This window comes from Leucopleurus acutus (assembly GCF_964270905.1).
Source record: "Leucopleurus acutus genome assembly, chromosome: 20".
Classification (NCBI taxonomy): domain Eukaryota; kingdom Metazoa; phylum Chordata; class Mammalia; order Artiodactyla; family Delphinidae; genus Leucopleurus; species Leucopleurus acutus.
In genome coordinates, this window is record NC_139162.1 from 19,319,052 (window position 1) to 19,334,561 (window position 15,510).

Genomic DNA, 15,510 nt, shown 5'->3' on the forward strand with positions numbered 1-15,510 from the left:
TCAGCACCGCCACACCTTTTCCAGAAAGTTGACCCGCCCGTTCCCACCACCAATCCAGCACAGTCCCAGGGAGGATCCCTGAAAGAACCAGATCAAAGACAGCCTTAGGCATGGTCTTTATTCATTTGGACACTGTACAAATATTACAATTTCCTTTTGTTGCAAAAAGTATAAAAATAATCTTTATATAGGAATCCATTCGTTACTGCAAATCTTTCTAAATCTCTGCAAATGGCTCTAAATGAGGATAAATGAATAAACAAGAGGGGGACTGTGGGGCAGAGGGAGGCCGGGCCAATCCTCAGGGACTCTCCCGACCAGATTCCTAGCTAGAGATCTCCATTCCTCCTGTTAGCAACCTGCCCGCCCCAACAGGTTCTCAGGGCCAAGGGTCCAGCAAAAAGGGAGCACACGAGCGGTACAGAAGGAGCTGTGTGATCCGCGTGGGGAGAAGTGAAGGAGGCTAGGCTAGGTGCTGGCAAGTGCCCAGCCCCACCCCATGCTTCCTCCTGGAGGGGGAGGGGCTGGCAGGTACAGGGCAGTGGGGCTGGACGCGCTGCCCTAAGGAGGGTGATGGAGGGTCCTTGGATCTGTGCCACTGGGTGGCAGCTGAAACTGAACTCTGGGAGGGCCGGGGGAGGCTACCAGGTAGGGGAAGGCCTCCAAAAAGGAGTGGCAAACACTTTGGCTCCACAGTGGAGAGGGCTAAGCCCCTTTCCCCTGCTCTCCCAGCACAGAACAGGTGTTGGTGCAGGAGTGGGACTTGTGGCCAGAACTGTGCAGTGAGGGAAGGCTGGGGAAGCCAGGAGTCTACGGCTCTCAAGCTGTGTAGGGGTGGGGTGGGGGGAGGTCCCCAGGCAGCCCCCAGGTTAGACAGTCTGTGTCCCAGCCACAAAGGGCATGCCCCTGTCAGTCAGAGGTTGAGAACAGGCACATCAAAGAGGTCACAGACACCTTCACTCTCATCCAGGTTGTAGATGTAATCGTGGTCTCCAGGGGGTGGAGAAAGGCGGAGGAGGGGTGCAAACACTGCAGAGAGCAACAGGCTGAGGCCCCAGGGCCAAGACCCCACCCAGCAGCCACCCAAACCCTGCCCACACACACTCACCCCCCCACCTGCCTGGGCCACCTACCTTCTGAGGACATCAGCTCCTCCAAGAGCTCTGAGCTCATGCACTCTGGGGATGGAGGGAGAGCTCAGTTACATTCTGGCTCCTGCCTCTCCACCCACCAAAGCCCATGAAGGGGACCACCCAGCCACCATCAGGAACTTTACCCTTTGCCCAGGTACCGGGCACAATCATAAGGTCCTCAGAAGGGCAAGAAAACAGCCCTAACACCCAATGAGCTGTGCCCCTCACCCCAGCCCCAGGGAAGAACACAGCCCTACCTCGAGTGGGATCAAAGATTTCTGACAGCTCTTTGGGGAGCTCCAGAACTGAAAGACAAGAAAGCCATGCTCAAGGGCGCAGAGATCCAGCCTGGTCCCACTCTAGCCCCCACTTCCCCAGATCCTTTATCACCCACCCAGGGGCTCCACACAGCTGAGATGTAGGCCCTGCACCAGACCAAGCCGGCACTGTCTGCAAGTCTCCCCTACCAGACCTGAATTACTCGGTGCCAAAGGACCACTGTAGGTAATCGGTACAGCCCTTCTAACTCAGTGGTCTGGCAGAAGGGCAGCACACCCTCTCCATTTCTAAGCTCAGAGTACATACCCTGTCTGATGGAGGATACTCTGTCTGATGCAGGATGCCCTGTCTGACAGAGGATGTCCTGTCCATCCCTGCCCTTGCTAAGCACCTACTTGGTGCCAGGCTCAGAGACCACAGCCCAGGCCAGTCACCTGGCAGAGGAGGAGGCACTCTTAAGTAGGGGATAGTGCTACAGGGTGATGACACTGCTACAAAGGTCTAACCAGGAGGACACACATGGGAAACAGAGGAAAGGAGTGCTGGAGCTGGATCACGAGGGATTTCATATGCCAGGTTTAGGGGCTCTGGTTTTATCCAGCAGACCTTTGGGAGCTGTTAAAGGTAATTTTGTAAACAGAGAAATGCCAGTCAGGCTGTGTTTCAAACAGATTCTTGTCAGTCGGGGTGAAGAAGATGCTGAAGAACTTAGGATAGAGGTAGCTGGCAGTGATCCTGAGTGTTAGGATACATGAGGCCATCCATGGGGGATGTCTGCAAGAGAACTCACTAAGCTGATGTGGGGTGGGGAGCAGGAGAAGGAGGGAGGAGGAGATAGAGCTGGAGTTGACCCCAGGTGTCAGGCCTGGGTGACTAGGGCCAGTGGTCGGGTATGCACAAAGGTGGAAATCCAAGTTTCAGTTGAGGACACATGGGAATGAAGTGCCCACTGGATGTGCAGAGGAAGGCACGTGGACACAAGAGGTAAAGTTCAGGCAAAAGGCCTAGGCAAGATGGAGGCTGGGATTCATCTACCCAGAACTGGGGCCCTCCACAGGTTTGGAATGAGCCAGAGATCTGGGAAACCAGATTTAAAGGCATGCCAGGGAGAGGTCAGAAGAAGAAGCCAATTAAGGGAGAAGAACCAAGAGCTGACATCATTAATGCCAAAGGAGAAAAAAGAGCATCAACACAGAGCAAGAAAGCACCAGAGCAAATTGGCCAGAAACCTGCTGGAGCTGGCTGTCAGAGCTGGGCAACTTATCAAGAGTAGCACTGGTGTAGCATGGGGTGGGGGTTTGGGGTCCTGACTACCGCAACCCGAAGGCTGACTAGGAGACCAGGGTATGGGGTAGAATGGAGATGACTTTATCAAGGAGTCCAAACACAGAGGATATAGGGAAGAAGAAAGAGAGAGACACAGGCGATGAAGCGTCATTTAACGAGGAGAGACTTAGCAGTGCTTGAGGGCCGAGGAGAATGAGTCCTGGAAAAAGCAAACACTCAAGTCACAAGATGGAGAGGAGACACCCGGCAGACGGCGCCACCTCTCCTAAGAACATACTGCCCACCTTTGGAGCCTGGGGGCCATACCACAGCCCGTTCCCCAGGAGAGCATTCACACCTTCCTTGAGACCAGGGCCCAAGGGGTGGCAGGCAGGGCTTGAGGGAGGGCCAGGGAGTTCTGTGTCAGCCCAGGAAGGGGGCAAAGGGGCACCAGCACCAAGCCAGAGGCCAGGCTCCTCACCTTGGCTGGCAGAGCTCTGGTTGATGGCAGGGGGCTGGCCAGCTTTGGCTGAGGAGATAGGAGAGTTGGGTTCCAAGCCCAACTCTGTTTCTGACCTAGGACTGTCTGAGGCTGGGTTCTCACTGCTGCCAAGGGGACAAGTACTCACCACCTGTGGGGTCTGCCTTGATGGGCTCAAAGGAGGTAGAAGGGTTGGGTCCGGATGAACTGCTATTGCTGCTGCTGCTGCTGCTGCTGTCCAACAGGGCAGAGGACTGCAGCGGCCGGGTGTCCAGTGCTGTCAGGCCTAGCGGGAGGGAGCTGAGCTCACCACCGTCCTTGTTATCGGTTCCAGGGATAGCACTCACTGCAACCACATCCCCCAAACCCAGTCACTTGGGGACAGGAAGCAGGGTATTGAAGCTGGCCCTGCTAGAAGCCACAGCCAGGATGATTAGCACCCTAGTTCCTAGGCCCAAGGAAAGTTAGGCACTGCCCATCACTCCCAAAAAGGTAACGTGAAAATTAGTCACTGAAGGAGACAAGAGCATGAAGCCTGCAGGAGGGAGACTCACGGACATGGCCCCTGTGACCACACTTCAAGAGGGGCTGCCAGGGCAACTGTGACACTGGCAGATCTGGGGGAAAACTGCCACCACTAATGCCCCTTCACACAGTCAGAACTTCCCTGTTACCAAGGGCCATTCGCTGCACTAGCAAGGAGAGGCCTGCGGGATGGGGGAGCAGGAGAAAGAACACCACAGGGTCCCTTCCACTCTGAGTACAGCATTCCATCACACAGAGGTATTGCCTCTTGGGCCCCAGAAATCACCCCATCACCACCACGCCATTGTGCCTCACCTGTGAGCTCAGCGGCTGGACCGGCCACCCCCTGGGCTTCGGTGCTGCCGGGAACAGGGTTGGGGGTGGTCACCTGGGGACTGCTTGGGCGTGAGGCATCCTGGGGTGGGACCAGAGCAGGCTTGGGCAGAGGCGGAGGGGTAGAGACAGCAGGTGGGCTCTGGAGCAGATCTTCGGGTGGCGGCACAGGCACCGCCACAGGTGGTGAGCTCCATGCCTCCTTGTTCACCAGCAGCACCTCGATGGGGCCACTTATGCTCTTCAGGTGAATCTGGTACTTCTTCTGCCCATTGAGGCCCTACCGGTGAGGGTGTGGGGTGGAGGACAGGTGGAATTGGAAGCAGGCCCGGCTCCTGCCTGACCCTGGGCAAGGGCCAGTGTCCTCTCCCACCCTAGGCTGCCCGTTCTCCTAGATAACCTCAAACCCCAGGCCTCCCCCTACCTGCCCCACCCGGGACTTATCGGGCTCCACAGCCAGCACCCGCCCTCAACCAACCCCACATGGCTGGGCTGAGCACCCACCTCTGGGATGGGCACCTCCAGGCTGGTGCCCGATGGGGCCCGGATGGCAAGGAGGGTGTCTCCTAGGATGACAAGGAGGATGGATCAAGGCCCACGGGATCAATCTGAACTGAGAATGGAGTGCCTATCCCTTAGAGTAAGGAAGGAGATCATGGTCTCTGAGGGGCTGGACAGTAGGCTGGGGCAGAGAACTAAAGCTTTTCTCCTCCTAAGAGCCCAGGGGTCAGCAATCAGAAAATCTGGGTTCAGACACATAGAGCAAAAGATTGCTGGCCATGGGCACCTCACTTGATTGACGGGGCTGCTCCCCAAGCGTAGATGTTCTAGCCAAGGCCAACATCCCTTCCCCTGAACCAGACTGGGAGAGGCAAGATGAACAAGAAACAGTTCCTGTACCTACAAGGCAACTAAACTAACTGTAGATTGGAAGTGGGCACCGTTGCCCCCTGCATACAAGCATACGTGAACATGCAAACACACGTTCTCCCTTGTATGCTTCTGTCACACGTGAGAAGCCAAACCTAGGGGACGATGCAGGTAGGGATTGACCCAGGGACCCAGCCCAGGATTCTTGTACCCTCTCAGTATGGTTAGCCTCCACAGGGTCCCAGTGACCCTCAAACCCAGGACTTACCCTGTCTGGTTCTTCTTTGGGCGGGCCCCAGGAACCCTCTTAAGAGACAGAAATCTCTTGGGCACTGAGTCCACTGCTCAGGGCTGTGGCTCAACCCATGCCCACCCCCATCTCCCCCTACCCAGGCTCTGCTCACCAGCAAAGCATCTGCAGATGTCCTCATGAGTCACGTAGGCCAAGGTGTGGGGGTTAAGGAGAACGGCTGATGCCCTGCCCGTGGCGACAGATGGCTGACCACAGAGAAGACCCAGCTCTCCAGCAGAGGTCTGACATATATGCTCTCAAAGAAAGTCCTGAGGCCTGGGGTCTACATGGGGAGGGATCACAGTCCAAGACTGGTGGGCGAGAGGCTCTGAGGAGGGAGCCTGAGGCTGGAACCTGGCCAGGAGCTGTAGGACCACCCTCCCAAGAGGGATAGGGACTAGTGGACCACAAGCAAACCCAGCTGGACTAGAGGGCCCCTCGCCCACTCCCCTGGAGCAGGGACTGCCAGGAGGATATCAGCTGTTCTGCACATCCTCTGTGACGTTCCGGATGCTCTGCTGCACCCACACCTTGTGCTGGTCTAGTTCTTGCTCTCGCTGCTGCAGCTCCTCGATCTCTGCCTTGAGCTCAATCAGCTTGTCCGCGATCTCCCGGGTATTGCAGCCAGGCCCCACGCCCCTGAGCCCGGGGAGTGGAGCTGAGAGGGGCTGCCAGGAACTCTGGGTCCCACGGCCCCTGCTCTCTCTTGCACCCTCCACCCCACACCCCTGACGCTTCTGGGTAGGAGATCCCGTTGCCCTCCCTGGTGCCCCCACTCACTTCCACTGGATGCTATTCTTGGATTTTTTCTCGATCAGCCCGATACCTTCCAGCACGTTAGTAATGTCATAAATCCGCCGCTTCTGGCGAACAGCTAGGGTGTCAGCTGCCTGGCAGGCAGAAGAGAGTGGGGAATGCTCAGCCCCACTCTCAGGTGAGACTTAGTCTGGAGTAGTCTGAAAAGGGGGTGGCCTTGATTCCAACCCTCCTCCCAGGCACTACAGCAGCTCGGGACTGTGGGGCGGGAAGAGGCCTGGCGCCGCCTGAGCTGATGTTCTGATGCTCTTCTCCCCACACCTGCCGGGGAGGGCCACGAGGACCAACACCTGCAGCCCCAAGCCTGGCACATAGCTGACGCCCAATGGCCTCGGCCGAATGAATGAAACAGCTCCCGGCCTCCCTCCTGTGAGAAAGCACATGGATGGCGGCCTGTTCTGAGGGCTCAGCTGGGCCGCCCCGGGGGTTCCCGCTACCGGCCCAGGCCTGGTCCACCATCCCCCCTGTCGCCCCTTAGCCCGGGCCTCACCAGCTTGAGGTCAAGCACGCCGTCCTTTGCCTCCTGCAGAAGCGACACGAACTTGGTAGTGAGAAGTCCCAAACTCTTCTCGTGCCGGCTTGGAGTGCCCGGGGGCGGCGGCGCCTGTGGCCCGGCCTCCGCCATAGCGCCCTCCCGCCACCTCCCCTCAGCCAGGCCAGGCCAGGCCGGCGCCGCCGCCACTTCCGCTTCCGTTCCTGGCCTCCAGGCCGCCGGCGCCAGCATCGCTGCTTCCGCTTCCGCTCCGCACCCTCCCAGGGAATCCAGCACAATTCATCTCTGCGAACACAGCCGAAAAACTTCGGGGACCATCAACAATTGTCCAACCGCCGAAGAGGACGAAAATAACCCCAGGATCCCCGGAGACCAGCGTTGTTAAGGAAGGATGTGGAGGAAGTCTTTGGGCAGCCCCGGCAGCAGGGAAGGAGGAGCCACTGGAACCTTACGGGCTGGCCAACCTGCCCCAACTCCACTAACTCTACCCCAACCCTCATCTCAGGAGAGGAGACTGTGCTGCCTGATGAACCCAGTGTGTTTCCCCAAACCTGCTCCTAAAGGCTGCCACACTGTCTTGGGATCACCCATCCTATTGCTGTCCTTCACTTCCTGCCAAACAGCAAGCACTAATTACATCTAGCTTGTCCACTTGTCTCCATCCCCACTCTCTTTCCCTGACCCCAGCCTCACCTTTCTCTTATCTCCACACTGCAGTGCTCAGAGGCCATGGGATTATAACCACTTTTCAACCAGTGCAAACATGTTTACCTATGTGTAAATATATGTAAAGCACTTAGAGCTGTTCCTGGCATGTGGGAGGACTGTGTGTTTGCTAGTATCATTTCGTTATTTTTAACATTGTCATTATTTATTATTGTTTACTTTAGGTCAAGTTGTTTGGGAAACAGGGATGTGCCTGCAAGAAGTTTACTGAGAAGCCACACTTGTAAAGGAGTAAGACAGGCAGAATCGGGCAGAGAGGAGAATTAAACTGCTATGCAGTTAAAATAGAGGCCTCAGAGACTTCCCTGGCCGTCCAGTGGTTAAGACTTCGCCTTGCAATGCAGGGGGTGTGGGTTCGATCCCTGGTCAGGGAGCTAAGATCCCACATGCCTCACGGCCAAAATACCAAAACGTAAAACAGAAGCAATATTGTAACAAATTCAATAGAGACTTTAAAAATGGTCCACATCAAAAAACTCTTGGGCTTCCCTGGTGGCGCAGTGGTTTAGAGTCCGCCTGCCGATGCAGGGGACGCGGGTTCGTGCCCCGGTCCGGGAAGATCCCACATGCCGCGGAGTGCCTGGGCCCATGAGCCATGGCCGCTGAGCCTGCGCATCCGGAGCTTGTGCTCTGCAACGGGAGAGGCCACAACAGTGAGAGGCCCGCGTACCGCAAAAATAAATAAATAAATAAAATAAGCAAATTTATTTTTTTTAAAAATCTTTAAAACAGAGAATTTGGCCCATCCTACTCGGAGCTCTGAAACTGGGGTGACTCTTCCAAGGCCTTCCAAGCCAAGGGTACCTGGCCTTTATACCCTAACATTGACTGAGAGACTCAGCTGTGAGACCTCAGCAGCCTACATTTCTGGCAGCTGGGGGAACAAGTATCTTTGTCCTGAAGGGTGGATTCGGGTAGTAGCCAGTGTCCACTACATTATTACTACCTAGTAGTCCCTTCCATGGCTCCCTTTAACTCCCAAGACAAACATAGCTTTCATAGCCCTTCCACCCGTCTCTGCGATCACCTACCACACACCGTCTTCACGACAGCCTGTCATCTCTTGCTCCTGTGCAGAGGCACACCCACCTCTGAAGGGCCCGTCAACACAGTTGTCACACTGTGATGTTGCCTACACCCATATTTGCACACCTCGCTCTCCATCCAGGTTGGGGCCATCTAGTTCATGTCTGTATCCTGAGCACAACAGATCCTGCATAGGCTGCTCAAGTCTCAATGATCACAGGGAGTACACCCTCCCTCCCCGCGAGGAAGTGGCGCCCAGCCCTCCCCACTCTGTCCCACAGTGCAGATGCTCTTTCCTGTTGGGAATAAAGTACCAGAGACTCAGCTTCCTTCCTTTCTGCATGTGGCCTTGGAGAGGGCGGGACCTTGGAGGGAGGAGGGAGCTCCTGGGCAGAGAGGTGGGACAGAGGCTTCCTTGGGGAGAGGAAGTCTCTTGCTGCATGCTGAGGTGTGGGTCTCATGAGCCAGTGGTGGGAGTACCCAGCTCTGCCAAGAAGGCCAGGGGAGAGGGCCATCCTCAAGGCCAAGGCTATCTGTGGAGGAGGGAGAACTGGACGCCTGGCCAAGCCTGGTGAGTTCCATATCAAACTGTCCTCTGCAACTCAGAGCAGGAGCGGTGTCCAGTGGAGGCCCATGCCTACCCTGTTTCACTTGCATCCGAGGGGCAAAACTGAGAAACCCGGCAGGCAAAGGTGTCTCAGGTTCCTTCCCATCACACCCACCTCCCTCTCATTTCCGGAGGGGGCTGGGCAAGAACCTTCCTCCTTCTCAGTGGGGCCTAGACGGAGGCTGCAGCTCAGAGGCGCTCCCACTCTACTTGCTCTAACCTGGACCTTCGCCCCTATTCCTACCTCCGCTCCGGCTCCACCAGCCATGGACTCAGCAGCCAGGGACAAAATGCAGCCCGCACTTCCCCCTGGTATGAGCCCTTCTGGGTGGGCTGAGGGGGGGATGGTGGCAAGAAAGATGGGGATGGTGGGGTTGGTCCTCCCTGCCAGGTCTGGCTGGAGCTCTATAGGGAGGGCAGGGAGAGGAGTGGACTGCCCTGGGGGACAGGCCAAGGGGTAGGAAGGGGAGCAGATTTGGCAGCCACTTCCTGCAGGCCCTGCCCAACTGACGCGGCTGCCCAGGCTCTTCCTGCCCAGGGCCTGAGTGGCCGGAGCAGGAGAGGGCGGAGCAGCTGGCCCGGGGTGCAGCACTCAAGTGGGCCTCGGGCATCTTCTACCGGCCAGAGCAGCTGGCCAGGCTCAGCCAGTACCGTAGCCGCGAGGTGCAGCGTACCTGTTCCCTGGAATCACGCATCAAGGTGGGCATCAGGCAGGAGGCAGGAGTGCTGAGGGCGGGCTGCAGGACTGGCCAGGCCTCACTGGCTGCCTCTCTCCCACAGTCGGTGGTGCAGTCATACCTGGAGGGTGTGAAGACCGGTGTGCGGCAGCTGGCCTGGGCCCTTGAGGCGGTGCAGGGAGCCCGCGAAGCCCTGGGCCAGGCTCATGGGTTGCTCTGGGGTATGGCTGAGGCTGCACAGACCCTAGAACCCCTGCGGGAACAGGTTGTGCAACACAAGCAACTGCAGGCCATGTCTCAGCTGCTGCCCCGGCTGCGAGCTGGTGAGTGTGTAGGGCCCTAGGCCGCAGTCCTCCGACAGGTAGTCGACAAACACCATCACTGATCAAGGGCCTGGGGCGCCAGTGGGAGATTGCATGGATGGACATGTGGGCGACCTCCCAGACAGTAACTCAGGCTTCAAATGGCATATGAAGCAAGGGTGCATATTAGTTCATTCTGGGGTTCCCAAGCATGGGATGTCTGAGTCAGGACTGACACCAAGTGGCTCTGGCCAACCTGGCTGTTAATTTACTAAACTATTTCCCTAACGGGGTGGATGAATAGCCACTTGTATGTTCCCTGCAGTTCCTCCCTGCCTTCCCTCCAAGATCCCTGACTTCCTCATGTTCCATCAGCTCAAGGGTTTACCCCTGGCCCACCATGTAGGCCCTTCCCTGGGTCCTTTCAGATTGACCAATGCTCTACTGTACTGATAATTAAATATTTTACATATCACCCCAGCCCCAGGGCCTCAGCATCTACTGCTATACCCACTGCACAGGTGGGAAGGCTGAGACCCAGGGCTGCCTCTTCTCCCCGCTTAGTGCCTGCTGCATTGGCCCACACACAGACCCTGATTGATGCCCAGCGACTCTTGGAGGCATATGTGAGCCTTCGGGAACTGGAGCAGCTACAAGAGGAGACGTGGGCACCTCTCGGGGGCCTGGAGTTGCCAGTGTTCGAGGGGCTGGGCCCTCTGGCTGAGGCTCTGGGCCAGGCTGTGGAGGCGGCTGCAGGGGCTGCAGGGCGGCTGGCACGGGAGGATCCAGCCCTGCTGGTGGCTGCTATGCGTGTGGCCGAAGTGGACGCTGGGCGCACAACCTCCCTGGAGCAGGCTGCCCGGGACTGGCGGCAGCGCTGTCTGCGGGCACTACAGGAGGGCTTGGAGCAGATCCACTTTGGGACACCTCTGCAGCCTGGGCCAGGGGCACTAGCAGAGTGGCTGGAGGCTCTGCGGGTGGCTCTACCAGCAGAGTTGGCCGCGGCTGAGGCACTGGTAGCACCCTGCTGCCCACCACACTACAACGTGGTCCGGCTGTGGGCCCACACCCTGCACAGCGGCCTGCGCCGCTGCCTGCAGCAACTCCTGGAAGGGCCTCAGCTGGAAGCTGCCGATGCCTTCACCTTGCTGCATTGGGCACTGCATGTGTACCTGGGGTCAGTGTCCCCGGGGCAATGGGAAGTGGGTTCATCAAAGGCTGGAGGCTCAATGTAACACTGGGCTACCCATGTCTAGGCCAGAAATGATGGGGAGCCTGGAATTAGGGCCCGAGGCTGATGTGTCTGATCTGGAGCCCCTCCTGACCCTGGAGAACATCGAGCAGTTGGAGGCAATATTTGTGGCCAAAGTCCAGGTGAGTAGTTGGGGCCTGGGTTCAGAGCAGCTCTGCGACCAGCTGTGGGCCTGTATCTGTGGAGTCGCATGTCCACCTGTCTCTAGCAGTGTCAGTGCCCTGCTACATACTGCTGCACCTTGCCCCTTTCCCCAGGCAAGTGTGGCCCAGTGGCTGCAGAAGGCACTGGACGGGGATGTAGCTGAGTGGGGCCGAGAGCAGGAGCCTGACACAGACCCATCTGGCTTCTACCACTCACCAATGCCAGCCATCGTGCTGCAGGTGGGTGAAAAGTGGCAAGGCAGGGGGGCAGCTCTCATAGGGAAAGGGAAAGAGGGCAGGACTAGGACTCTGCTGATGGCTGCCCATCCCTGCCTGTAGATCCTGGAAGAGAACATTCGCGTGACCAGAATGGTCAGTGAGTCACTGCAGCGGCGGGTGCATGGCATGGCACTGTCAGAGCTGAGCGCATTCCTAAGGAGGTCTGCCAAGGCACTGACCCACTCCCAACCCCTGGCCCTGATCCTGGGGCAGCGCTAAGGGGCTCTGAGTGATAAGACACACCTGTGGGAAAGGGCTCCTTCAAAACAGGGCCTTGGGTATCTTGGAGGTGGGGCCAGAGTACCAAGGACTGGGGTTGCACAGAGTGACAGCAGATACAGGAGCCGCCTCTGCCCTTTGCAGCTTCAGTGATGCTCTGATCCGATTCTCCCGAGACCACCTCAGGGGGGAAGCAACGGCCCCTCATTACGTGCCCTACCTACTGGCCACCCTCAACCACCAATCAGCACTCAGGTACCAGGAGGCCCCCGCCGAACCCCACCTTCACTAACCCCTGACTGAACACCTATTAGGTATGGACCCAGCTCACACTAGGCCTTTCGGAATTTTGGACTCACATAGCCCTGGGGTTCCTATCCTAGTTCTACTAATTACTAGCTGTGTGACCTTGGGCCAGTTACCTAATCTTTCTGAATCTTGCTTTTGTCATCAGTAGTATATGGGTAATAATGGACATTCTGAGAATCACATGAGATAACATAAAATGTACCTACCACAGTACCTGGCACATAGTGTCAATTATTCATTCATTCAACAAATATTTATCAAGGCCCTACTCTGTGCCAGGTTATGCCTGGCATTACAGCTGTGAACGAAACAAAAACATTCCCTTCCTCTTGGGTCTCATGTTCTTTGGGGTGGGGGCAGAGAGGACAAACAAATTAACGATGATTTTGACTCCCTCCTGACTGGGATTAACTCTCTCCCCTTACTGAAACAGAAACTGAAAGACATGACTTGCCCAAGGTCACACCGAATTAGAGGCAGGTGCAGCTGGCCTATGTCCCTTCTAGTTCGCTGAGCCCACCACTCCCATCCTCAATCCGTGGCCCAGACTTTCAGAAGTGCAGGGAGCCGCCCTTCTTGCCCCCTCACGGAACACACTTGCGGCACTAGGTGGCGCCCGAGTGGCTAGCCAACGGAGGGCCTCTCGGGCCTTGGCCTTGGTCCTGAAGCCGTACTTTTGGTCGGTCCAGCTCCTCCGTGTCCGTCCTGCAGCCCGACTGGGTGGCTCCAGGGGCCTTGGCTCCGGTGGAGGCAGCGCTGGACGAGTTGCAAAGGAGGATCTGCCGCCTGGTGTTGGAGGCGCTGCTGGCGGAGCTACAGGTGAGGCTTCAGACGGAGATGGGGGTGGGAGAAGGAGATACAGCGTATGCATGGGGGGGTCTCTGCGGGGAATGCCGGATCTGAATCGTCCCTCCCAGCCGCGTCTCTGACCTCCGCTCCAGCCCCTATTCGCTGCTCTGCCCTCTCGCCGGTGGCTGTCGAGCCCAGAGCTGCTGGATGACGTGTGCGAGCGGACCGCGAGCTTCTGCCAGGACTTCCGACACGTGCGGGATCCTGCGGTCCAGGTGCGTTTGCGGGGGAAGGCTGGGGAGGGGGGAAAGCGCCCATGGGAAAAGCGTCCTGGAACCATTTGATCGTGCTCCCCGCAGCTGCTACTGGCTGAGGCGGAGCGTACCGTGGTGCTGCAGTACCTACGTGCGCTGATGCAAGGCCGCCTAGTGTGCCGCGGTGCTGACGAGCGGACCCAGGCGGCCGAGCGCCTGCGGCACGATGCCGCCCAGCTTCGGGAGCTTTTCCTCGGTTTGGTGAGAATCTGGGTGAGCAGATGGGCGGGAGTCTCAGTGGTTGGGTAGGGGCCGAGGGCTGGAGAGAGACCAACCCCGACGTGTTCAGGGCCTGGAGGAGAGCGTTCAGTGCGCGCCAGTGCTGCTCGCCTTGAGGGAGCTGCTGAACCTCCGCGACCCCACGCTGCTTGGTCTCGAGGTGGCAGGCTTGCGGCAACAATTTCCCGACGTGAGGTGCGAAGACCGGCCGGGAAGGGAGGAGGGACCCGGGGGGGCAGGGCGGGGCTTACGCACCTGTACTCCATAGCGAGGATCACGTCTCCGCCCTCTTGGACCTGCGCGGGGACGTGTCCCGAGAGCAGCGCCTGGCCGCACTCAGCTCTCTGCAGGCCGGCCCGCAGCCCTCGCCCCCAGCGGGTGGACGCGCACTCTTCAGCCTCGTGCCAGCACCTGCACCCCCGCTGTCCTCCTGCCTCCCCTCGGGGTCCTGTGCCTGACCCTCGGCTGCCCCCAGAATAAAGCCACGGCCCCCGTACGCCTGAATTGTGTGCGTTGGAGAAGGGGGGATAGAAATAAAAGTCCCCGCGAAGGTCAGGGGTTCCAAGTGCAGTGACATACCTAAGGTATCCTGTCTCTAGTTCTGAAATACGTCTGCGCCCCACCTATCCCGGCATCAGACCTGTATATGGGCTGCTTTCCAAGCACCCGGGCTCCCGCCGCTGTATGCGGACTACATCCCCACGTGTCCGTGCGCCAGCAGCGAGCTCGCGTCTCCCGCGCGACTGCTAAGTCCAACTATGGAGGCGGAGGGGGCGGGCTTAAGACAACACCCCACCCAGGGGCGTGACCCGATGGTGGACCCCCTCCGGCTCTGCCTGGCCCCACCCCCAGCCATGTCCTCGGGCGCTTGAGGCCGCGGAGATTGACGTGAATCCGCGCGCCTTCGTCTGAGCGTGCGCGCGCCCGAGTGCGTGCGTCACCAGTGTCGGCTCCCGAGGGCTGGGCAGCCGGCGGCCGGGGTTGCGGAGTGGGAACGGCGGCGGCGAGAAGAGAATTGAACAGGTGGGGGCGCGGCACGCGGACGGAATCCCCCCACCCCCGAGAGGCCGAGAAGGCGTTCGACGCGACCCCTCCTCATCCACCAGGGAACCCCGCTCCATTGTCCTCCGGCCCCGCCCTCCATTGGGCACTCCCTTTGCCCCATCCCCCGCCTCTTATTGGCTGGAGGTCACGCCCCTCCTCGATCTCCCAGTCCCCATTGGCTCCTCTTCCACGTTATCCTCTCCCGGAGTTTCTTATTGGCTCAGGCCACACCCTCTCATTTATCACCAGACTCCGCCTTCAGCCTGGGCTCCTCCCACAACCATCTTTCATTCAGTCTGCATCTAGAGCTGGCTACTTTGGTCATGGGGGTGAATCGGACCCGTCCCTGCCCTCAGGGAGTTCAGGGGATGATGGGGGGACACGGACCTAGGCTCCAACAGTGACAGCCTAGGATGATAAAGAAGCCGCCTGGGCCCTGGGAACCTCTAAGACGCTGGGAAGGCTTCCCGGAGGAAGTGAGGCCTAAACCAAGTCCTGAAGAATGGTTAAGGAGTTTGCCACGGGGAGACATTGGGAGGGCATTCTTGGCAGAAGGACCTGAGACATGAAAGAAACAGGCATATTCTGGTAATTGCAAAGAGGTAGGTCAAATGAAAGAAGTGAAGATGAAGGGGATTAGTACAAGCAGAGGCCCCAGAGACCAGTGAGGAATCCAGAAAAGTGTATAGTTAGTTCAGGGGAGGGAAGCCTGAGGCCTGAAATCTTTTCTAGCAGCTTGTCACTAGGCAGAGTGCCGGGAGGAGGGGGAGGGGATCAGAACTAGATGGGGAAGCAAAGTGCAGGGATGATTCCAGTTCTGAGAAGGACAAAGGCTCTTGGTTTCATTCCTTTATTAAGCAACTGTTCTGGGGACACAGCTGTGAACACTTAAAAGGAGAAAACAGATAAGCTCACTTGTACTGTACTTCAGATGGTGATAACTGCATCATAGGACAATATTGTGGAGAAGGGGAGGTTGTGGTGGAGAGTGTCTAGGCTAGGTTTATTTTATAGAGGGTGTGTTAGGGAAGCTTTTCTAAAAAGATATTTGTACAGAAATCTGAGGAAAGTGAGAGTGACCCCTGCAGTTATATGAGGGGAAAGCACTCCAGACGG

The 15,510-nt window shown here is 57.9% G+C and overlaps 2 protein-coding genes across 5 annotated transcripts; one reads left to right on the forward strand and one right to left on the reverse strand.

Moving 5' to 3' along the window:
• Nucleotides 1–756: 756 nt before the first annotated feature.
• Nucleotides 757–6,635, reverse strand: E2F4 (E2F transcription factor 4). Of its 2 annotated transcripts, none has more exons than XM_082863406.1 (10): nucleotides 6,486–6,635; nucleotides 5,960–6,069; nucleotides 5,657–5,818; nucleotides 5,292–5,335; nucleotides 4,522–4,583; nucleotides 4,000–4,297; nucleotides 3,308–3,445; nucleotides 1,391–1,438; nucleotides 1,134–1,178; nucleotides 757–1,029 (listed from the first exon to the last, which is right to left on the reverse strand). In XM_082863406.1, the coding sequence occupies exons 1-10, from the start codon at nucleotides 6,618–6,620 to the stop codon at nucleotides 914–916; spliced, it is 1,158 nt and encodes a 385-aa protein (XP_082719532.1). In that variant the 5' UTR covers nucleotides 6,621–6,635; the 3' UTR covers nucleotides 757–913. The 2 variants fall into 2 exon arrangements, with proteins under 2 accessions (XP_082719532.1, XP_082719531.1); XM_082863405.1 differs by having other exon boundaries at nucleotides 3,308–3,505.
• Nucleotides 6,636–9,098: 2,463 nt separating this feature from the next.
• EXOC3L1 (exocyst complex component 3 like 1) lies at nucleotides 9,099–13,837 on the forward strand (the record flags this gene model as incomplete). Of its 3 annotated transcripts, none has more annotated exons than XM_082863402.1 (13): nucleotides 9,099–9,159; nucleotides 9,371–9,546; nucleotides 9,628–9,847; nucleotides 10,391–11,003; nucleotides 11,083–11,200; nucleotides 11,336–11,461; nucleotides 11,561–11,661; nucleotides 11,864–11,974; nucleotides 12,718–12,847; nucleotides 12,970–13,092; nucleotides 13,177–13,332; nucleotides 13,421–13,545; nucleotides 13,619–13,837. In XM_082863402.1, the coding sequence occupies 13 exons, from the start codon at nucleotides 9,114–9,116 to the stop codon at nucleotides 13,806–13,808; spliced, it is 2,235 nt and encodes a 744-aa protein (XP_082719528.1). In that variant the 3' UTR covers nucleotides 13,809–13,837. The 3 variants fall into 3 exon arrangements, with proteins under 3 accessions (XP_082719528.1, XP_082719527.1, XP_082719526.1); XM_082863401.1 differs by having other exon boundaries at nucleotides 9,114–9,159; nucleotides 9,386–9,546; XM_082863400.1 differs by having other exon boundaries at nucleotides 9,114–9,159; nucleotides 9,371–9,847.
• Between the last annotated feature and the right edge of the window lie 1,673 nt (nucleotides 13,838–15,510).

What these genes read in the sequence shown, in the direction of transcription:
- E2F4 (XM_082863405.1), bottom strand. Translation starts at nt 6,620, where the DNA reads ATGGCGGAGGCCGGGCCACAGGCGCCGCCGCCCCCGGGCACTCCAAGC. An exon ending in GAGGATGTGCAGAACAGCTG is followed by an intron (nt 5,336 to 5,656) that starts ATATCCTCCTGG and finishes TAACCCCCACAC; the next exon opens with CTTGGCCTACGTGACTCATG. An exon ending in AATCTTTGATCCCACTCGAG is followed by an intron (nt 1,179 to 1,390) that starts GTAGGGCTGTGT and finishes CTCCATCCCCAG; the next exon opens with AGTGCATGAGCTCAGAGCTC.